The sequence below is a fragment of the Phodopus roborovskii genome, unplaced genomic scaffold (assembly GCF_943737965.1).
Source record: "Phodopus roborovskii unplaced genomic scaffold, PHOROB, whole genome shotgun sequence".
NCBI lineage: Eukaryota > Metazoa > Chordata > Mammalia > Rodentia > Cricetidae > Phodopus > Phodopus roborovskii.
Window position 1 is genome coordinate 3,816,334 of NW_026126693.1, and position 23,966 is coordinate 3,840,299.

The 23,966-nt window shown below is 39.3% G+C and overlaps 1 protein-coding gene across 1 annotated transcript in view; it reads right to left on the reverse strand.

Moving 5' to 3' along the window:
• Positions 1 to 7,503: 7,503 nt before the first annotated feature.
• The window catches only part of Reln (reelin), a 420,372-nt gene continuing 403,909 nt past the window's right edge, over positions 7,504 to 23,966 (reverse strand). Inside the window, exons 59-64 of the mRNA XM_051174802.1 lie at positions 22,223 to 22,384; positions 20,973 to 21,130; positions 18,786 to 19,005; positions 16,871 to 17,068; positions 16,108 to 16,206; positions 7,504 to 7,760 (exon numbers count right to left, since the gene is read on the reverse strand). Of these exons, the coding sequence (XP_051030759.1) occupies positions 7,664 to 7,760; positions 16,108 to 16,206; positions 16,871 to 17,068; positions 18,786 to 19,005; positions 20,973 to 21,130; positions 22,223 to 22,384 (934 nt within the window). The 3' untranslated portion in view covers positions 7,504 to 7,663. The remainder of the gene's footprint in view (positions 7,761 to 16,107; positions 16,207 to 16,870; positions 17,069 to 18,785; positions 19,006 to 20,972; positions 21,131 to 22,222; positions 22,385 to 23,966) is intronic.

Sequence of the window (23,966 nt, forward strand, 5' to 3'; positions counted from 1 at the left end):
TAAGCAAGTCTTCCCTCCGCCTGTTCTTTTTTCTCTTTCCATTTCTGCTCCCAATCCGTTAATACCTACTCTTTCCTTTGCTCCCTTTCCCAATAAACTCCATGTGGCTTTGTTGAGTTTGTTGGTTCATATTTCATTGCCTGAAACTGCAGCAAAGAACACCACCAGCTAGGTAGGAGATTTTCTGCCTCCTGATAATGCAGTAAGCCAGACACCAATGCAGTAAGCCAGATCAAGCTCAATTGAAAAAGTTGAGAACAGGGTTATTGAGAGCAACTTCTGGGTGTGTTCTTCAGTCTCAGAGATCCAGGCTGGAGAAGTGGCACCTACAAACTAAAGCAGAGATTTTATAGACTGTAGATGAGGGCTGGCTTTGTGCCCAAATATGGTCAAAAGCTGAGCACTTAGGTGGGGACTTGAGCAGCTGGCAACTTTGGGGATCAGGGAGCTGAACTAGACACCAAGAATGTGGAACTGGGCTTTTGGGTACCTTTCCTTTGTTTGGAGACTCTCTGAGCAGGTGGGTTTGAGAGAGAGAGAGAGAGAGAGAGAGAGAGAGAGAGAGAGAGAGAGAGAGAGAGAGAGAGAGAAATGGGATTTTTCCAATTGTGAGGGACGGTGCCAGAGGCTCCAGCCAAACACTAGAATTGGTGTGAATCAGAGTTTAGAGCAAGTCATTTAATGGACAAGTTTGTAGATAAAATGTTTCACAGGAACTTGGGCCTTTGAACCTGCATCAACACATTAATGACTTGATTCAGATGGAAAAATCTTAGCATAGCAATTGGCAAAGCCGTTCTAATTGAAGGTATTCCTTGGTCACTTAGGCAAACATTCCAAACTGCATTAGGAATGTATTGCCCTGGAGGTTTAACTCCATAAAATGCAAATCTTTGTGAGAGCCAGAGCTACATTTTAAGTTTTAATTAGTGTGCTTAAGAGATCCATGAAACAAAAATGCCCCTTGCCCAAGGACAGATAGTTCCTGAAATGCTGGAGGCTGTTGTTTATGGGAGATAACCAGTCACATGTTCTCACTCCCTAATAAGTGTGTTTGACCCATCTGCACCAGATGGACATGATCACATGTGGGCTGGAGATAGGCAGGCAGGAAATATATCAGGATATGTGCTTGCCCCTGATTGGACCTGGTGAGAAGTATGGTAGCCCTGTGGGTTTGCCTTTTTAAGCCTCTGCAAAAGGTGACCTGTGGCCATTTTCTGATAATCCAGGGATGGACCTGGCCAGAATCTATCCTCCTGGCCAGTATTTAATTAAAAATTGCTTCAAATTGGCTCAAAGATTATGGTAGTGATCTTATTCTCACCCAGTGAAATTAACATCTTCAAGAAGAGTTATGGTTTCTATATGAACAATATTTTGTGAGATAAATATATAAATGCGTATCAAAGTGTCTAGAGTCCTTTCATCTTTTTAAGCCTAAAAGGTGATTAACTTGTAGGATTGTGATTTAGGATGCTTTCTGTGGGGAAGAGTCTGTCTGTCTGGAGGTGTGTTAGGGAGAGAAGCCCAAAGATGTCTATCCTCCTTTGATGTTTTACCAACCTTACAACAGAGGATACTAGAATTTAGGTATTCAGTTATAGTTAAGACATTTAGAGGATGATCAAGGAATTAACTTCAAATTACCAAGTGTATGAACTTGAATTCAAGACAGGGTTTCTTTGGGGCCTGTCCTGGAACTCACTCTGTAGACCACCCAGGCCTCGAACTCACAGAGATCTGCCTGCCTCTGCCTCCTTTGTGCTGGAATTAAAGGCATGCGTCACCTCACCATGGCTTGGTGAGAATTTGAATTTTTGAAGCATTAAATGTTTCATAAACACTTGGGTTTTTGAAGTTGGACCACATTTTATATTGTGATATTAGTATATGATATGTAACAGTGATGTGTTTGTCAAGTTGACAAGGGTCAGTTGTGCTGGTTAATTTTTGTCATCTTGACACAGGCTAGAGTCATGTAGGAAGAGGGAAATTCAACTGAGAATTGTAGCAGGGTCCAGGTCATTGTGGTGTCACTATCCTTGGGCAAGTTGGGCCTGGATAAGATAAGTAGCCGAGCAAGCCAAGGGGAGTAACACAATACGCAGCACTCCTCCATGGTCTCTGCTCAGTTTCTGCCTCTAGGTTCCTGCCTTGACTGTTTGCCTTGGCTTCCCTCCATGATGGACTGTAACCTGGAAGTCTAATCTTTTCCTCCCTGGCTTGTTTCGGTCTGTTTTGCCACAGAAGCTGAGAAACAAACTAGAGTGAATGCCTTGTCAAATATTGGGAGTGTGTAGCAGTGTGCATTCATTTCTGAGCCGTGTTTCACTGGCCTGAATGTCTGTTTCTGTGACAGTAATGTGTTGGCTCTGTCCCTGTGGCTCTGGAGTATAGCTCAAGATCAGGTATTGTAACACCTCCAGTTCTGCCATGTTTACTCAAAGCAATGACCCCATCACTGAGAACTGATTTTCTGTACTAGTCAGCTCTCACAGCTGTGGCCAAAGTAACTCACAGAAACAGGGAGGAAAGGTTTATTTCCGTTCATGTTTTAGAGGGCTCATCCTATCATGGTGATGTGGAGAAACAGAACAGTGTGTGCTATGGTGGGCCAGGGGGACCAGAGGTGACAGAAAGTGTCCAGGGATAATGGACTCCTGAGGTCCTTCCCTGCTGTGGCCAATTTCTTTCAGCCAGGTTTCCACTAGGTATGCCCCTCAAAGTTAGCAGAACATTCCCAAGCAGAGCCACTAGTTGGGGTGTGTTTTGTGTATATTCTTTCCTTATATGCCCCTGTTAATATGTTTTCTTTTGAGTTTTGCTGTAATGGTCTAAATTCAAACCAGGGACATAGTTTAAATTTTTCTTTTGAATGATGAGTCATCTCAACACCATTTATACTATTACAAATAAGGGCTTAGAGTTTCTATTTCTCTTGAGTAAATACTATGTGTGGACCAGGCGAGTCATACAAGGTTTATCTTAGATTTTTAAGTCACTGAAAAACTGCTTTCCCAGATGTATACATGATTTTATATTCTCCTCACATCACCATTAGAAATAAAGCTCTAGGCTTTTTGTGTTTGGTAAATATTTTGTATGGAGGTATTCTCTAATTTTATCAACTCTATTAATGAGCAATGGTATCCCATTGTGGTTTTAATTTTATCAACAATATTGAATGTATCCTCATGTTAATTTTCTTCTCATACACACTATTAAAGTGGAAAAATCTTTGGCTTAATTTTTCTTATTGGGCTGTGTTCTTAAAATTTATGTGTTTAGAATACTTGGTACCTTCTAGATGAAAAAAATCTTTTAATAAACATGTTTTGTAGATATTTCCCCTCAGTGGTGTAGCTTATATTTTACTTATAATAGCAATCCTTTAAAAAGTAGAAAAGTTAAAAAAAAGTGGAAAAATATAATTTTGATAACTTAGTCCTTTTATTTAATACATTTGATGTGTTTTTGCTACCCTGGCTAAGATGTCACTGAATGACTCAGAATTTTTATGCTTTGCTTTCTTCTAGACATCTTACATTTTAGGTTTTACATTTAGGGTTATGATCCATTTCAAGTTTTTTCTTTTGTGTATGGTAATTTCACTTTCCATCTGGCTATCCAGTCGTACTAATTCCATTTGCCCAGACTGTGCCAGTCAATTGACTTTGTATTTCTGAGTGCATATATGTACATATGTATATGTATATGTATATGTATGTGTATGTGTATGTGTATATGTATATCTCCATCTAAGTCTGCATCTGTCTATGAAATCTTCATTAGCCTGTGTGTGTTGCATGTGAAGGCTAGAGCAAGGTGGTAGGTGTCTTACTTTATTACTTTCTACCTTATTACTCCAAGACAAGGTCTGTCATCAAACTGAAGTTTACTGATTTTGGCTAGAGTGGCTAGCCAATAAGCTATCAGGATTCTCTTGCTCTTTCTTTTTCTTTCTTTCTTCCTTTCTTCCTTCCTTCCTTTCCTCCTTTCTTTCTTTTTACCTAATTCTGTTGGGGTTATGGGCTCACACAGCCTTTTCCAGCATGGTTGTCAGAGATGAGAATTTATGTCTTCATGCTCACAAAGCCATCTTCCCAGTCCTCCATTCTGTCTCAGTGCTGTATTAGTTTTGATGCCAGTACCACAGTGAATTGTATAAAGTAGGGTTTCACTTTCCTTTTAGAGTAATTTGGCTATTCTTGTTCTTTTGTAGTTCTCTACAGATTTTAGTATCAGTTTGCTAATGTCTATAGAAATGCCTGTGGGAATTTTGGCTAAGATGCATTAAGTATTGAGATAAGTTTATCTTAATGATAATTCCTACACATGAGAAGAGTATATTTCTCCATTTATGTACTTCTTAACACATAAAACTCAGACTTTCCATCTCCTATCTGTGACTTAAAAATATCACCTAATGTGGAATTAGAAGGAGTAAAACTCAGGATGGCACAGTGTTCTCTAGTGGAGAATGGAAGCGAGAGGCTTTGTGCTCATGTAGAAGAAAGCTCAGTCTACAGGTGTGTAGGTTCTGGAGAGCCAGGCAAACCCAGGTGGCTGGAGTACCACCACCCTGTTATAGAGCTGAATCTTCTTTCTTTTTTTAAAATTTTTTTTTAGAGTTATTAAGAAGTCTATTTTACCAATGTTTTTCTTTTTATTCTACATGTCTTTTACATCATGTATCTGGATTTCATTCATTTCCCTGTCCCATTGCATCCACCCTCCACCCCAGCACCCAGCCACCCCCAAATAAAATACAATTTAAGAGAATAAAAGAAAAGAAAAATTTAAAATCTCATCATGGAAGCTGCAGCGTGACACAGTGAGTCTCACAGCAACCCCTGTTATCTATGTATGTTTACTGGCAAGTGTTCATTGCAGAGTCATGGGTCTGGTTCAAGGACTCTTCTTTGGATATCATGTTGTTGCCCTATGCTCTGGAGATCCTGCAGCTTTGGGTCTGTGGGTCAGGTCCCTTCATGTGCTCCAGCAGATCACAGATGGGGTGGATCAAGTCATAACTCTGAGTCTGGACCTGGGCAGCTGTAGGGGTGATGCCCTCCCCAACCACCCATCAATGCCTGACACAGGTGGAGGAGTACTGGGGTCATAAAAACAGGAGTGCTGCCCTGACCCCTCACCAGCTGCAGCACTGAGGGGTCTTCTGCACCTCACCTGGGCAACACAATAGAGTTGGCCCTAATGGTATAGGTGTGAGAGAGAAGACCCTGAGGGTGTGAAAACAGGTGAACAGCCCCGCCCCTTGCTCAGTGCTCCAAGAGATGAATTAGCTGGGCAGTGCTGCAGAACTCCACCTGGTGGCGAGGATAGGCGAGAGCTAGCTGGTGGACCAATTTTCTTAAGAGATGCTATGTGCTATCATGCCTCCTGTAGATAACCACAGGTAATAGTCAGTAGATAAATAAATTCATAAACAAAATGATCATGAAATAAAAGTTCTAGCTTAAATTTAAGAGTCTCATTTCTATCTACTGTACTATTTAATCTTACATTTCACATTTAAGTGTTTAAAAAGATACTGTTAGCCAAGACATGCATTCTTCTTTCAGTATGTTAGGAATTCATCATTGTGTATGTAATGAAGTTCAACATTTGAGATGTCCAAGATAATGGAAAAATTTACTATTGCTGAATCATCTAAACTTAAATGTTTCCCAAGTTTAAAAACATCCTTTTGAAAATATCCTCAATAGCACGAATGTTTTAATAGTGTATGTTAAAAGCAAGCAGGGATACTATCTGAATCACTATCGTAACCTCCACAGCTGGAAGAGTGCCTAGCACAGGATAGACAATTGCTGAGTGGGTGTTGGGCATCTCTTGTAAGCCATGAATTAGCATTTAATAAAAGTTTTTGGGACCTAGATTATTTTCAGAATTCTCTAATACAGAATGATAAATAGGAAAAAAGCTGAATAAGAAAAAAAATGGTTGGGGGCCAGAACCCCAACCCCAAATGGCTCAGTGGGTAAAGTGATTGCTACAAAAGCATGAGGAACTGAGTTCATATCCCAGCACCCATGTAAAAGCTGAGTGCAGTGACCTGTGTGTAGGGGAGGAATGGGGATGGGCAGCTCTGTGGAGCTCACTGGCCAGTCAAAGACTTTGTCTGGAAAATAAGGTAGACAAAGGGTGAGGAAGGCACTTGACACATGGCCGTGTCACAGGGCTTGCGGATATTCATGCAGCAGACACACAACCAAGAAACTAAATGGCTAAATTGAAAGTGTAGCTTCATACTGCTGTTACCAGTGATGAAACAAAAACTAGTAGGAATATCTGTTATCTTTTCAAAACATTATTTTGCTCACAATTTATACGTAAACATTAGTTAGAAATGCATGAGGGGCTACTGGAATGACTCTATGGATTAAGTGCTTGCCATGCAAACATAAGAACCTGCATTGGGACCCCAAGAACCAGTGAGGTATCAGGGACCTGTAATCCCTATCTGTCTATGGTAAGTGGAAGGTGGAGAAGGGACACTCCCCAGAGGCTCACAGGCAGCTAGACTGGCTTGGGTGGTCAGCAGCAACAAGAGATCCTGGCTCAAAGAAGGAGGAAACCCAGTAGCAGCGACACCGTACGTTGTCCCATGACCTCTACACACGCACTCTCTCTCATATTAAAATGGAATGAATACCAATGAGCCGCAGGTGAATTTTGGACATAATTTTTATTTGAGCATGGGCTTTTAGCATGGCTCACCCTGGAGTGCAACCTTTTGCCTCATGAATGTTCTGGTGCTACTTCACCAGAAGGTAAGAATATGACCCACAGGGAAAACAAGCCATGAATAGAACACAATGAAAAGAACATCCACCATGTTACAAATCACTTTGTTATCACAGACACGAAATGGCAGTCATCATTAGTAGACACTTGAAAAAATGGTTTTAGACAAGGTAATTGGAATGTCTTTGTGGGAGGGACACAGGGTGTTCATTCACAATTTTTAAGTAGAAAATATTTGAAGGTCAAAGATTTTTACTATCCACAAAATGATGCTAAATCAACATACTTGTTAAAGAGCACATTAAAGGGGATTACAGTGTCTTTACAGCTATCATCTTGAATAGGTATTTGAATTAACTTCCTGCAGAATATAAGTAGGTCACAGTCCAGCAGCAAATCACTGCAACATAGCAAGTGGATATGGTTTAAACATGTTACATTGTAGAGGAGAATGTGCAGGACACACAGTGATAACTTAATCATATGAGACAAGGTACAAAGCTGAAATACAGTCTACTTAAATAGCTTGGTGACCAAGAAATGTTAAATATTGTGCTAAAATGCCATTTTAAACATAAAATCTTTAAAATTTTGTGCTTAAACTTCTTTTCCTGTTAAACTATTTCTTATTCTTAATATTGACACTGCAACTGATATTACAACAGATCACAATTTCTACGGACACACCGACATGAAACATTTACTTGTACACAGAGAAGTGACTCATCATCATTAGTTCACAGTGTGGGAAGTGGTGTATACTTGGTTTTGAAGGGCTTTCTGTTATCCAAGTCCTTCATAGATGTTTCCTGATACTGGAAGCAGTGAGAGGTGTTTCAAAAAATGGGAAGTAACACATCATATGTTGGAAGGGAAAATCAATTTGGATTTTTCATGGGTATGGCCTGAGTGACCTTCGTCTTCTGCTGTAGAAGTGTCTGAGCCCATGTTGCCGTGAAAAATTCATCATGTAATTTTGTTTTCGAGTGCTGTTAAAAATCACAAGCAGGGTACAGATAGGGAGGGAAAGGAGAAAGATCATGTAAGTCCCATCATTGAATGCATAATCATCTATTCTAAGGTCCCAAGGCCATCTTATATTTATTTGAATTTTTTCACAGTTCAAATATCATGCTGACTTCCACCACCTAGGGACAGAGTAAGTAAAGGCTGGCACCTGGCTCCCTGCCTTCGGCCCTAAAGTCCCTTTCTTTTCAGAACCAGAAAATATCTCCAGATGGAGTCAGTTCCAAAGGATGAATGCACTGTACTCATTGCCTTGTTTACATATATCTTTAGCCATTAGCAAAAATGATTTGGTTACTTTAGTTAACATTTTCATTTCAAGCTTAAAAAGCGAAAAACAAAAAAAACAAAAACAAAAACAAAAACAAAAACAAAACAAAACAAAACAAAACAAAACAAAAAAAAAACCCAAAAGATTTGTTAGCAGAATGAGCTAGACTTCCCTAGCTTGTTCACTCTCAGGGCACACAATGAAGAAACAATGTTTGGCTCCACTGTCTGGGGTTATATTTAATAATCATGTCTTGGTAAGAGACACGATGGTAAAAAAGGAGGTCATGAAAATCCTAAGGAAGTGTAACTGAGTGTATAATCCTATCCGTTTGCATTTATATTCTCCCCAAATATATACACACATTCCTACACAAACCACTTGGGAAGCTGACAAATATACTGAAAATGGATATCAGGATTCTTAGGAAATTAAATAATAGTTTTGGTGACAGCTGCTAACTTTTGGCATGGTATTTTTCCATTTTTCAGACAGGGTTTTATTATGCTGCCCAGCTTGGTCTCAAACTTAAAATTCTTCTGCCTCTGCCTCCAGAATGTTGGGAATAGAGGCCTTCACCCTGATTCTCACCCTTTTTTTTTTTGTAAGTTTCATGATTGATAATACCCTCGAGGTAAGAATTGTCCTTTCATACACCCCAGGGCAATATATTTATATGTGGCATTATGTGTAGTTTGAGTACAAATGTATCAATATCTTTCAAATGTATTGAATTTCTAGAAAGCATGATGTCAAATACATATAGATAGATGATGCATAAAAGGAATTTGAAATAGGGTAGAGGGGAAGGATAATTTTTATTAATAATTGACATATTAGCAAGGTATACAATGATGCTTTTAAACAATATCTTCTAGGCACTATACTTAGCTATAAAAATGTGGAAGACTTTGAAATCAGAATATTGTATGTAGTGATGTTTGATCACTAGAACAGATTTACAGTGGAAATCTTGAGGGGAACACACACCAGCTCTCAAGCAGCAGTGCCTGCCCCAAGACTCAGATAGAAGGCAGATGTGAAACTGAGGAACAGTTTATAAAAGTGAAGTGCTAACACCTCCCCACTTAGGAGTTCAGTGTTATCAAAATGTTAGGAACTACAAAGCTCAAACGAATACTCACTGGAGACATTTAAGAAGAGAAAAGCAGTGTTAGATGTTGTGTTCTGGTAACCTTCATATACACTCTACTGGATGTGACGGTGATATGCATACTACTCTAAGTTAGTCAGTTTCGATATCATAGTGGAAGCAAGAAGGAAATGCATCCCGTGTCTATTAGCAGTTGTGAGAAGTAACTGCTGTTGACATAAAGTCCAGTCTTGCAAACGGACAGTGACCTAGTGCACTGTGCTAGTCAGGTGGAGAAAGTGTCATGGTTACCTTTATTCACTACATCTTGAAACTGGCCCTTGCAGTCTTCCTACCAGCATCTGAGGTCACCTTGAGTCCTCTACACTATCACAATGGTCCCTAAACCAACTTCTGTATCTCTAGTCTCCAGCGAGGAGAAAGTGAAATGCTATGAAACATGCAATTTACACTTAAGGTAACTGTAAGACTATGCATATATACACATACAATAAATTCACACACCACTCTTGGGAATCTTTCCTTCAGAGGTTGGCTTTGTTTTATTAAAACACTACCTGTGACTCTTATACCTCATAACAACATTCTATGCTAGTGACACCACGCCTCTCATATCCTCCTCACAATTAATCCTGTTTTCAGATTGGTTCTTTTCATCCACCCTTATGCAGACTGCTCTATGCAGAGCTGCCTGAGTCTCTACCAGCCACATCCTCTAACATCATGTCCTCGATTTTTCTTTATTGTCTCAGTGTATTTGCTTTTGTGCTCCCAGCACCCCCTCAGCAGTGATTTTTGTTTTGTTTTGTTTTCTTTTCTTTTGAATTCCCACAGCATCATTTCTTGCTGAGTGGAATTCATACGCCTATTGTGGCTCTCCCAGGTAAGGTTCTGATAATATGGGGGCCTTCTGTCCAGCTCTGTCCACCCCCAACCACAGCACTGGGCCTCCTGCTTGACCCCTGGTGGTCAAGGCATGCTATTGAACCTTTGTTGACTTACTGATTGGATTCCTGTTGTAAATCATTACTCTTTAACTATAAGGAATAATTGCAGAGTTAAAGCAATGAAATTATTCTGTCAAAACATGTTCAAAGAAAACATATTCAAAGAAAATTTAAAATAGTTGCATATTTAACATAAAAGCCCCCCCAAAGCAAGATACTTAGTTATCTCATTGTAACTTAGATTAATGTGGCATTGACCCTGTATATATGAGAATAAAGACATACTTAGCTTTAATTGACGTTGTTAATAGTGTCTAAGAAAATTCTACATGAAGTCATTTTATTATAAAACTTCTTTAAGACTTCCATCTTTATGTGTAAGAAAAATATTGGCAGGCTGTAGATTTTTAAAGAGGCTTACAACTAATTTAGGGCATATTGTAATTCACTGGGCATGCTAATTTTGAGTCAGTCCATGTTACATATCTGTGAATTCCCATGAATCTTCATATATACATGGAAATGTGTCTTCTTCAGATGTCTGGAGTCTATATAATTGTATTTAAGCAGCCACATTTTCAAAGCATGCTTGTAGCTAACTAGTAATTTGGTTATGAGTCATTTGCATTGAAGTCTAATGAGGTGGATTTTTACAGTTCATAAGCCTGCTCATGTATCACAGGGAATGCTAATAACAGAATGTCATCTGATTCTAGGCCCATTTAATAACCCTAAGTGAATATTAAGCAGCTATTGTGTCTTCTAAAATATGCAACTTATAAGAACGTGTATGAGAGCAGTTTTAACACTTTTAAACATCTTGCATTGGTCTGCTTTGAGGGGACTTATTTTTGCTTCTGATACATATAGATGTATTGCAATTGCAATCTTGAGATTCAGTTTTTTCATTGCAACTACAGGGGAAAGTAGTTTTTATTGGAAGTTCAATTTAACCAGTGGCGCTCATCCTGTGGTACACTCCAGCATCAGACATGACAATCTACTGAAAGAAAGGATAGTTTTCCTGAGTAGCCTTCCTATAAATGCTTACTGAAATTTCCATTGTTCCAGGGATTTTGAAGACTCATTATATGGAATTAGAAAAATTCATCCTTGATTCTACATAGAAAATATTGTGGGATCTTTAAGGAATTATTGATTCTGTACTCATTTGAACCATTACTTTTGACCATTAGCTCATTTTTTTTTTATTATGAAAACAATTTAATCTAATTTTGAAAGATGAATTCTAAAGGACATGGCAAGACAGGAAGACTAGAAGAATTTGAACTTAAAGAAATTTAGGCATTTTATATATCAGTAATTTGTTATCTTTAGCATATGTACAACAAATGACAATTTATATAAGGGCAAAATAAGAATCCAAGGACTATAGTTATATCTTTCAGAGAAATTTGGGTGAGTTTAGGATGGATGCTGCCATTCAAATTAACCCCTGGGCACCAGAATTGTCACTTGTAAAGGGTCTTCTCTAGAAATTCTCAGCTAGCTTTGGTAAAACTGAAAGAGGGTACAGTAAACAGTTCTCCACATGTAGTGAGGATGACTTACCTTACTCTAGTAGAAAACCAGTGACAGCAAATAATGAAATATAATACAAGTTAAAAAATGTCTCTCAACGCATGCAGCACTGTGATTAGTCATAAAAGTCTGATCAGGTTTAGGTGCAATATAGGATTTTTCATCTCTTTTGAAAATAAAAATTCAACACGTTATTTCTTATCCTTCTATACCCAATAGATATGCTTTACTTTTTAATGTAATGCAACATGCAATATTTGCTCATAACCATATGTCAAGGTACGTGTAGCTATAATACTACATTTGGCATAAATGTTACATATAAGGTATAAATATTAGTCATTTAATATCTACTGTAAATTTTATCTGAGTTTTCAATTATTTATATTTTAGGTTCTGGTAACATCCGAGGACATTAAGGGATGGGCTTGAATGGAGACATTTTTCTACATCAGATAACATAGTAAATTTAATAAAGGAAAATATGCTTTGCAACAAATATAATATGCTCATCTTCATAAATCATTTGTGCCAAAAATGTGACAGTATCTTGATGATGAATAGCAAGAGGGGATGGTCATGATGGAACCTATATTCAAATCTGATAAATGTGTTTAGAGCCAAAGTTAGCAACATATTAGTTTTCAATTTTCAATAAATGTGGCAACAATTTGCTTGTTATTAAATCAATTCACAAAGGCTAACTTTTTACTTGGTGATTTGCTTTCAAGGTACACATGCAGAAATTGGCTCAATTCATTATACACATGACATGTTGTGACTGAGACACGCACACAGGAAATGTGATGTGTGAATGGAATGCATAGTTGGGTGAGGGAGATTCTTAGGATAGAAGTGTGAGTGTCCAACAAAAGGGGTTGAAACAAAAAATTCTCTTTTACCCTAAGAAGCACCCTCCTAGCATGGATCTTGTGAGGGATCTGCCCAAGTGTCTTCATAAAATTTACTGAGAAACAAATATCCTATGATAGCAAGTGAGTTCAGAGTAATTCTGTTTCACCCAATAGGTGATGATGCATTATACTATATCATTTGGATTTTATGGGATGATGCCTTTCTGTAAACTAGTGAGGCTGGAAAAAAAAAAAAAAAAGGTCTGCCAGTTGGGTACAGACAGATTAGCAGGGACTAGCCATCACAAAGGTTTCCATGTGACAGTTTCACTGGCAAATGAAAGGGAGGATTACAGTCTCAAATAAGCACAAGGATTTTGCTTGGTGAATGCTAAAAGGGAGGTTTCTATCTTTATAGTTTGAGGCTGGTCATTCTTTATGTTTACAAGATGCTCAAGTCTTCCCATGTATGTTCTTTTACAATTAAACCATTAAGTTAAGAATATATTATGTGTCATGTTCATTTAGGAAGTGCTCCTATACCTTGAAGCTTTTTTCAGAGGTGTTAAATCTGTTCTCATCAAACTCGCATGTCCTTGGTTAATACGGGCAGTATGGATATTACTCAGTGTAAGATACCATGCACGGCCACAGCTTTTCTTTCTAGAGGTTTTTAGCATTTGTCCTTGGTGTGTGTGTGTGTGTGTGTGTGTGTGTGTGTGTGTGTGTGTGTGTGTGTGTATATATATACACAAACAAAACTATGACATTAAAGCTAGATTAAAGCAATCATCACTTGGAAAAGAAAATACATTCTAAAAGTTATTTAACTGAAATGTATGTTGCAAAAACATATCAACAGTGCTGTCTACATGTTAAACTAGATTGTCCCTCATGTCTGTGTTCTAGGTTACTCTTCCTTTTCCATAGGGGAGAGCAATAAATATTATTGCTAAAGGTTCATACAGCTAAAGGTTCTGCTAGGGAAGTGTAGCCAAGTAAGAAAATGTGTTTCATTAGTAGGCTTTATGGATACATTCTACTCTACTTCTTAAATATACATATTTTCCATAGTAAAATTTGTAGTGTTTGTGAATAACATTAGCCTCAGCTAGAGTCTGTGTATCTTGCACAGTTGAAGGACAACAGGATTGCTATACCTTATTTTCCTGAGTTATCTGGAACTTTATATCATATACTCATCAAATGAATAAACTATATTGCAAAGCTACCAAGTACATATTAGTGACTGCCTTAAAACTTTAGTGATTCTTACAAAAAGGAAGTACTTTGAAATGTTATAGTAGCATAAAATATTTATCTTAAGAGCAGATAAAAATATCAAATATATAGTTCTAGAGTACAATTCTTTAGGAATATATCTACTAAGACTCAGTTATTGAATTGAGCTTTGTAAAGTATATTTTTGTAAAACAAGGGAAATACAGTATTTCTATAATTTTAACAATTTTGAGATGTCACTAAAGATAAGTAATGTTTCTAAAATTATATGTATTTTTATTATATGGTAGAAGTGTAAAGTTATAATTTCTGAGTGAGACCAAAAGATGAGTTGGAGTGAAACAAGCTGTGCAACACCATGCACACACACTGGTGCTCTCCTTGTTCAAAGGGCTTAATGCCCTGAAGCTCTGAGATTATGGTCAGAGTAGGCAAGTGCCTGGCAAGTGAAAAAAAATTTTAAAAGTCTTAAAACTCTGGGACTGAATGAAAATGAAGTCTTATAATACAGACCATAGTTCCAGAATGTAATAAGAATTTTAGTCTTATGTCAGATTCATGATGCTGGTGGTTGCTTACAAAACTAATACCAACACCAGGTATTCCAGAAGCTTCTCTTGGGGGTAGGTGGGAAAGCTTCCTGATGGAACTCTGAGAACTTCTGAGGCAGCAGGTCAACAGGAAACTGAACTTTGTTTTCTAGTCATGAAGGGGTTACACTACACCAAGCTAGTACATTCTAGATGACAGTAGGAGCTCGTCTGGGTGGGAGGGGAAAGAATCTATTTAAACGTGTGGTAGTCTGAGAATTCTTGCACCCATCAAGGACACGATTAGCATTCTGCTTTCTGTTGAGAAGCGGAAAGTTCTGAAGTTTCCAAGGGAGTTGGTAATGCTTTGTCAGGTGCCAGAAGCCCTTTCAACACAGGTTGTTTAGGTAGAAGGCTTGAAAGAGATGTGATTGTTGACTGAGTCAATTCACAAGAAGCACCAAGGTGCTTTAAAAAGTGATGCTCAGTTTTTAGTGCAGAAGAGGCAAATCCCTCAGAGGAGGGCCAGCCAGCGTCCCCGGGATTCTGTTTCCATCAGATGGAGTCTCTCTATCTTAAGGAGACAGCTGAGGGCATGGTGGCTCTAGGATTGGATTCTGGTCTACCCCTCACTGTATGCATGCATATATGGGATTGTTTACAGTCTTTAAGAGCCCAAGCTATTCTACTCTCCAGGAATAATGTAGTTAGGGGAAATCAATAGTAAGTAAAACACCAGCCTCATATTTAGATTCAAGGGTCTGACTGTTACTGTAAAATTAGATTTTGTCTTGTGGAGGCAGAGCCCAGCAAGTGGTCCAAAAGCAGCAGCGCGCACAGTAGGAGCTTGTGTGGGGACTGGGTTGCTCTTGGAATTGGGATTGATATGGATGCCATGCAAGCAGGTGCCTCAGTGACAGCTAAGACAAGGGCTAGCTCAAGACTGGAGAATTCAGCTCATGGCTATGATAGAAAGAAAACAAATCTGGTAGTTTTCCTACCAATTAATGATTGAAATTTGCTTTCAAAATGACTGAAATCAGACACATGACTGATTTCATTTTGGATCTGGTAAGCAGAATGAACATTTGAACCTATCTACCGAGAAGATTCGCCTCTCCTTGCCAACAACTTGGAGCCACCAGTTCGAACTCGTCGAGACATAAGCATCCCAGTTTTACAGGAACTAGATTGTTAGAGAAAAAGCAAGTCATCTCTTTGCAAGGGAACAGTCAACCCAGCCAGAAGAGAGTAGTGACAGCACTTCTACATGGGACAGACAAGGAGGGGAGTAGCCTTAACTCTTGGGTGATAGGATTGTCAGAAGGAATGTGAGACCACCGACTCTCTGTTCTAGTTACAAACAGATCCTCAAATGTAGAATGTCTCTGGGGCTGATATAATCTTCATCATGGGCTCATCCACCATGAGCATTCTGTATATAGCTTAGGACAGATCATTCTTTTGGGACATCATTCTATTTTGTAAGGCAACCCAGATCAAGCATAAGACATCATTTCCCATTTACCCAGAGACTTCTGTTCTATTGAATTTGATCAATTCTGCCAATCCTTAAACAAACATCTTATGTATCAAAGCTTTCTCAAGCCCACTAAACTATATTCAAGGTTTTATTATACTTCACTGCTGACTTGAACTATCCTGTAGTTGCTGAAGAGTGTCAGCCACAGTGGCCCTGTGGGGACCTTCTCATCAGGTCTACTTCTTACTGAATTAAGGAGCATGCCAGGTCAAAGGAACTTCAAACCTTTTTGAAATGGACACAGGATGCTAAGTAGCAGATACTCACAGGACAACCTCCACATGGTCCAAAGCCCATTGATCATGACCTGTTCCATTGTGACGTGGTTGCCACCAGCGCAGTAAAACTCCTTTCATCCGTGCCTCTCTGGGTCACAAACAGAAGGATACAGAGGCAGAATGTTTAAGACCTTTCTTCTGGTAGGTGATCTGCTGATTGCAGACACTTTAATGGGCTAACTTAAGTCAAGAACATGTTGCACATAGAATCTGTATTTGCTTAGCACCCAGTACTCTTCTAGTAGTATAGAATTGTATTAGTAGCTTAAAGGCTAGTAATAGTGGTCTATCTTCCTCCTTCCTTCCCTCTGTTCTAATAGTATCTGGAAAATAGTATCCACAAACATGAAGTGCTTTCTCTGACTAGCTCTGTGCTAGAAGCTGGGTGAACCAGGCTAAGCAAAGGTGATATGGCTGCATGTTCTCCAGACTTCCCAACAATCACTCTAAACAGAAACTCGAGGTTGCTGTTTTCCAAAGGACTAGAAGTACTGTTTAAAGCAAGAGAAATATGCAGTGTCTTTGCATTTAGTTCTCCATTCATTCCCTCCTGCCCTTCTATTTTGATTATTTATCTGCCTCTGGACCTACTGGAAAACAGCTACACAGTACTGGTTGTCTGGGATGTCTTGGCTCTACTAAGATGTATTATTGGGTCTGGCATTGACCCAATAACCATCCATCTCTCATGTCAAATTCAACGATTCACAAAAACAGGAGGGGGATCATGCATTTCCCTTCAGGCCACTTACAGAGGGACATTGTAAGACACCCGCTGAGCTTGTGTAAAGTCCTTTGGCTGGTGCTGAGCGATGACATGCCAGGTAATGCCATTGTTGACACTGTACTGAAGTAGTACTGCCTTGTCCACTGCGTGGGGGCCACTGAGGTCACTGTTACAGCTGTCAGTCTGTGCTGTGCTCCCAATTTGTAAGACAAACATAATTTTGCTGAAAAAAAAAATCAACTTTAGATGAAAGTTGGAAACATTGAAGGAGGAAGTTCTCAGTTTTTGCTTTTCCTAAAGTGTAATTCCTGAGTTCATAATACAGTTGGGTCTCTGTGGGTTCTACAGCTGAAAATTCAACCAATTACATACAGAAAATATTATGGAAAAAACTGTTACTGAATATGTGCAGCCTTTATCCCCTTTATTATTCCTTAAGCAAAATAGTGTATCATCCGTCTGCACAGTTCATTGTATTGGACACTGTACATCATGTAGAGATGATGTAAGTCACACAGGAGTGTTAGTGTAGGCTAACTTCAAGTACTATATCAAAGAGGGACTTGAACATTCATGGAGTTTCTGGAACTAATCTTCCCAGTTTACTAAGGGAGTGACTTTATAATAAAAACAGACATGAATAAACAGTTCTGACTTCCAAAGATGTGTCCCTTTTTTATGATGCTGGAAATTTGTTTAGAATGTTTCCTGCCCATACCTTCTGTTCTTTAAATAGTAACAAAGGTCAAGCAGCGGAGGACATGGAGCACAATCATAATGTGTGTTCTGTGTGTTTTTTACAAACAGCTCCAAACTGAAGAGTGTCTGGACAAGGGTAAATCATCACGTATAGTTTAGGTTTTCTGGACCAGATGAGGGAAGGCTGAAGTACAGCATGCAGGCTCAGGCTTATATCTGCTCTGTTAGGTGCCTTTCCCCAGACACCCATATCCTTAGAAGACACAGCTCTCTGTGTGAGCGTGTGTGCATGTGTGCACATGGCTCTGTGGTGTATGTGTTTGTATGCGCCTGTATGGTGCATATGCATGCATGTGTTGGAGGTCAGAGGTCAATGTCAGCTGTCCTCAAGAGCTTTTCCACCTTAGTGTTTGGAGACAGGGCCTCTCACTGATTCAGTTAGCCTGGCTATCTAGCAAGCACCAGGCATCCTATGTCTCACCTTTCCAGTGTACTCCTACACTTGGCTTTATGTTGGTTTTGGGGTCTAAACTCAGGCCCTCATGCTTGCATGGCAGCCTCTTTACTCACTGAGCTAACTTCTCAGCCCTGAGACAGGGAATTTTAAACATAGAAACATATCCCCAATAGGTTACTTGCCACCATTCAGCAGGAACTCTAGTCAGTGAATTATGGCCCTTTAAAATGATGGAATCTTTACTCATACTCTGGCTTTGGGAAAATGATTGATGAAGAGAAATGGTGAATCATCTCCTGGGCTTCCCTATGTCACTTCTATAATACATTTATGCAGTTTCTGCTCATCCTATTCTGCGTTAATGAATATCCAGCTCCTATACATGTGACTAATTAAAGATAGCATCCTTTATTTCTATTTACTAATCTTATAGTTGCGAAACATAGGTATATATATATATTCATATATATACATTTTCATATTGTATTTACATACTTTGCTGTGGCTAACATTAGGTTATCTATATAGACTCTCTTTAGCCATTCTCTCTGCCACATTTAGCCATTTCTACTCTAGCATCACTGCTTAGCTAGTAAGTGTGGGAAGCGATGACAAAGATATCCATGATAAACTTATACAACAATAGTCTTGAGTTATTAAAACACACAATGGTTCTTAGATATCAAGGCTCCCTGGCTTAGTGGACATTGTTGCATGAAGTCCATGTTCAAATTTGGGCTTGTGATCACTTCCATGTCTTGAATATGGTATAGGGTTTGCTTACCTTGCTCGAGTGAGATCCAGTGGCTTGGTAGCAGCTTGTCTTATCTGACATCCATTAAAGTAGAGTGAGTCTCCATGGGCATAGGGTGCCAGCTGTCCACAGCCACTTCCGATGACGCCACCCTGAATTGTTTCCCAGTTGGCTTCAGTGACTCTTGCTGCTTCAAAATTATCTTTAATGTAACTCGGAAGATCATGACTGAAAACAGAGCAGTCATCGCCTAGGGAAAAGGAATAACCAACAGGGACTGCAATCAGCTGGAATAAGCATAATCCTCAGAGTATGGCAATATTCAATTTCAGGTTTGAGCTACTCTTACTACAAGAACAGTGAAGTAAGTACTAGGCTGACTCAGCCTCCCAGGCAGCCATTTTTTCCTGTATTTAGGTAACTATTGGCTTATGTTGAGAAAAGTTCCATTACTTTTGGGTCATTGCTTATTAAAATATGTCCATGTGAATGTACTTAGTCTATTGTTTATATGCTACAGCATCTGGCCAGGCCAGTATATTTACCAGTGTTGGACTCAGCAGGGAGCTCTCATCCTGGCATAGGAGGCCAATCTAAATTTCTTTTTTTCCCAGCACAATTTTGTAGAAACTAGATGTGCTATGTTCTTGAGTCCTTATTGGATCCAAGAATCTAGCACAGTGATGGGAGATGTCATTCTGTATATGTTTCTCATACTAGTTAATAAATAAAGCACTGTTGGCCAATAGGAAAGGAGGATAGGAGGGACTAGGAGCCAAGGAGAAAGAGGAAATAGTAAGGAGGAGTCAAGATGGAGAGTCTGGAGAGAGCTGGACACCAGCCTCCTCCCCGGTAAGAGAAGGCCATGTGAAAATACATAGATCAACAGAAATGGGTTAATACTTAAGACAGAGCTAGCCAATAAGAAACTAGTACCTGGCCAACAGTATAATATCAAATACAGAGTCTCTGTGTGTTATTTGGGGCTGGCGAGGTGGCGGGACAAGACCAACGGCGGCGGGCAGAAAAACAGTACTCGTTACAGCACAGTATTAAGCACCGATTTTGGGGTAAATAAATGAACAACAAGTAAACTGGAAATGTCTCTCAGAAGACACTAAGGTGGGATACTAGTGTATAAGACATTGAATGAGTGAACATGTGCATGCTTACATTTCTCCTTGATTTGAACTGTACATGTGTTTTAAATGTGCACAATAGTTCAAAATCAAAAGGCCCTTCTGTTGGATCAGGGAAGAGGGAAGATTCCAGACAGCTGGGCCTTCTCATGAGACATTTGATTTGTTAATTTGCCCAAAGTTAATACCCAGACAGACTCAGCTGGTCTCAGCAGAAGTGATAACAAGGGAGGAAGGAGTGAGCAAGTAGCTTTCAACATCTGAGATGTGCAGATGCTTACATTAATCATATCCATTTCATTTGGAAGCGAAGACATAGCATCAACCAAGAAATTTAAACAGATTCCTCTGCAGGATTCAAATATATATATATATATTCTAACATCATATTCTTGGGGGAAGTTATATAATTCTGATCTTTTTTAGATAAGTCAGCTGTGAGAACTGGCGAGGTTGATTGGGAAGAAAAATCCAGGAGCTGGTCATCTTTACCAACTCTGTGATTTTTGACAAATCTCTTAGCCTCTTAAGTCTTAGTTTCCTTATTTATTGAGTGTTAATGGTCATCTTGGCCACAGGCAACTTACAGGGCTATCATAAATTCTAACTGACTTTAGAGAATGGGGATAGTCTATGCAAACAGTAAAATCAAGGCAGTGTAAAGACCCAAGATTTCTCAGCTCTGCTGAGTGGCAATCATTAGGATAGAATAAGCATGCAATGGCCCAGGTTGGAACCTATTGAAAAGTTTGGGTGGAAGGAAAGCAGGACTGGCAGGCATTTTCCTACCATGTGAGAGGCTGCCCAAACACATTCAGTGGCTGGAAGCTCAAACAGTAGAAATGAATTTGGTTGTGTGATTGAGTTTTCTTTTCTTTCTTTCTTGAGTGGTACAGTGGCACAGCTCAAGCCTGAGAATTCATTTAAAATATGGTAACTCAGTAGTCAAAGGCTGTTAACCTCACACCTCTGAGCCAGCTCACACCTCTGAGACTGGCTTTTCCATCCATTTTCTAGTGTACTTCCTGTGAATGTAAGACAAGGAGCCCACAGCACAGGAGCAGCCCAGGGTTCAGACCTTGGAAGCTTTCATCACAGATGCAGACAGCACCGGTGGTGCAGTAGCCATGCCCACTGCAGAGCTTGGGACAGGCCTCTCCAATATACACATGGTCGATGGCCCAGCTTTGCTTCTCAGTTTCTTCCCCTTTCTGGATCCAGCGGAACTGTGTGGCACTGAGAGACCCAAGGAGAACAAAGATAGTTAACCAGCTGTTACTGTGCCAATCTTGTCCAGCCTCTGCCTATTGGAATAGGATCTGAGGTAAGCACCCAAAAGCAGAGAGTTGACTCATCCTCCAGAGTTGGGCATGCATCCTCACGTACATTTCTGAAAGCTGTATCTTCTCTAAGTTTTTCTCTTCTCTTGCCTATGTATATACATGCGCAACTGTATATAGGTACAAATGCATGTGTATGCTTGCATGCAATGTGTGTGGAAGCCAGCAGTCACTCTTCAGTGTTGTTCCTTCTATTCAATTTTTGTGAGAATTTTCATTCATATATATATGTGTGTGTGTGTGTGTATACACATGTATATATATATGTATATGTGTGTATCTATCTATCTATCTACACACACACATGTAAACACACACACACACACACACACACACACAATGTATCATTTTCTAAGTTGTTCAGTGAAATGACTGCTGCTCTGGGAAGATCACACACACTGTCCTAATTATCTTCAGCTATCTGTAACCTGGCAACCAGGAGGCATGCATGTCTGCATGAGCAGCACAGCCTTTGGCAGGGCATAATGCTAGGGCAGAGCTGGCCCCAACTCTAGTCTCTGTAGGATCTGCCATTCAGTGTGTGTGGGTGAGTGTTGCATATGGATGTTATGTGGTTAAAAGAAAATCTGAGCTCTTTGAATAATTTACAGATATGTTCCTTTCCCCCCCCACTTGGGATGCAAAATGGCAAGGAGAGGAAAGGGTCTTCAGGCTGCAGCTAAAACTCTGTTCCCATTTTCCTGCATGACTGTAGAACAGTGATTCTCAATCTGTGGTTCATGACCCCTGTGGGGGTTGAATGATGACCCTTCACAGGGGTCACTCAAGACCATAAAAATTATAGATATTTACAGTTCATAAGAGTAGCAAATTTATAGTTAGGAAGTAGCAATTAAAATAATTTTATGGTTGGAGTCACCCCAATGTGAGGAATCATATGAAGGGGTCATGGCATTAGGGAGGTTGAGAACCACTGCTGTAGAGGCTGCCTGATAGTCCCACTAGCTTCCCTCTGCAGGTGACCCACCTGGAGGAGACATGGTCTGGTAGCTGGATGGTGACCCTCTTCCAGCTTGAGGTGTTGACAGCATTATAAATGGTGGCTTCATGGAACTGGAAGGGGGAACAGCCAATGCTGTTGGAAGAGGAGGGCAGGCACTGGGTCTGCACGAGCTGCCAGGAGTCAGATCTGTAGCAATGCAAAGGGTTGCATCAGACAAGTCAAAAGGAACATGTGGTCAATGTGTCAGCCAAGTCGGAGGAACATGTGATTGGTACTCAGACGAGTCAAAAGGCAATGCTGTGCGATAAGGATTAAATGATTTGTATGTAAATTTCCTTGTTTTAAAAAGATCTATTTCTAATTTATGTGTATGAATGTTTGCCTGCATGTATGCATATGCATCACATGTGTGCGGTTCCTGCAGAGGCTAGAAGAGGCAATCAGATCTCCTGGGACTGAGCAAGCGAGTGCTGGGAACCGAACCTGTGAGATTTGTAAGGGCAGCCAGTGTTCCTAGCTGCTGAATCATCTCTCCAGCTACCCCTCTCTAAAGATTTATTTATTTAGAATTTCCTCTTTTAAAATCACATGTAATTGCAGACCACTGAATTACTGAAAATAATTTAAAAATAACCCTGAAGTTATATACATACAAGTGACATTAAACGAACTCAGCATGTTTTATTTGTGTATCTATGAACTTATACGTGTCTGTAATAATAAAAATGAAAGAAAAAGAGTTCATGAATTTGAGAGGGTGTGAGGGATGGGAAGAAGGAAATGGAATGGGAGAAATGATGTCATTATATTCTAATTTAAAAATACATTATTTAAAAAATAAAAGCTATTTCCCCCTTCAAATACTTCATGGGAGGGGTTGTAGAGAAGAAAGGGATCAGGGAAAGTGATCTTATTCTATTTCAATTAAAACACTTTTTTTAAAAAAATAAGAAAGAACCACATCAAAACAAACAAAAACAAAAGCTCTTATAGATTAGCCATATGCCAGTGGATGGCCCTACATTCATGCACATATGAACAGCTCTTATAGGAATGAGTAGGTTATAAAAGAGAAGAAGAAAATATTATAAATTTGGGAAGGGCTGTAGGGGCTGTGTCATGGAAGATGCTGGAAGGGGGAGAGTGGGTAGATATGATAAAAAATACATTGTATATAGATGTGAAATTCTCATAGGATAAATAAAACAAAAATAGTAAAATAACTCTCATTAGATGTGTGTTAACTATTTAAAACTATATTAATGTATTCGCAGACAACAAATTAAAATGATAGCATGTGTAAGAATGAATACTTAGAACCAATTGACAGCATAATATAATTAAGTTTTCAAAGTCCATGTCATGCTCCATTCCCCAGTGCTGATGTGTTTCAGGGGTCAGTTTTTCTGGGGGCTGGATGAAAACGAGCAATGTGATCACAATACTTCTACAAGAGCAACTTTTATCTTACTTATTTTTAAATGTAATGCTTCTTAGCAGCTGCCCAGTATAAAAACTAACTTTTTTTTTTTTTTTTTTTTTTTTTTTTTTTAGTTTGAAAGAAAACTTTGAAGACATATAGGTAAACTTTATGCTAGTGTGTTCATTTGAACATACACAGGAGCTGACAGGACCTCCCTGGCTGTGCCAGGATGCTTCAGTCTACCTAGTCCTGGGGTTACAGGAGCCCTAACCCCCTAAAAGCTTTCAATACAGAAAATTGTTTTCAACCCACAAAATTTCTTCTTTGTAAGTAGCTACCTCAACG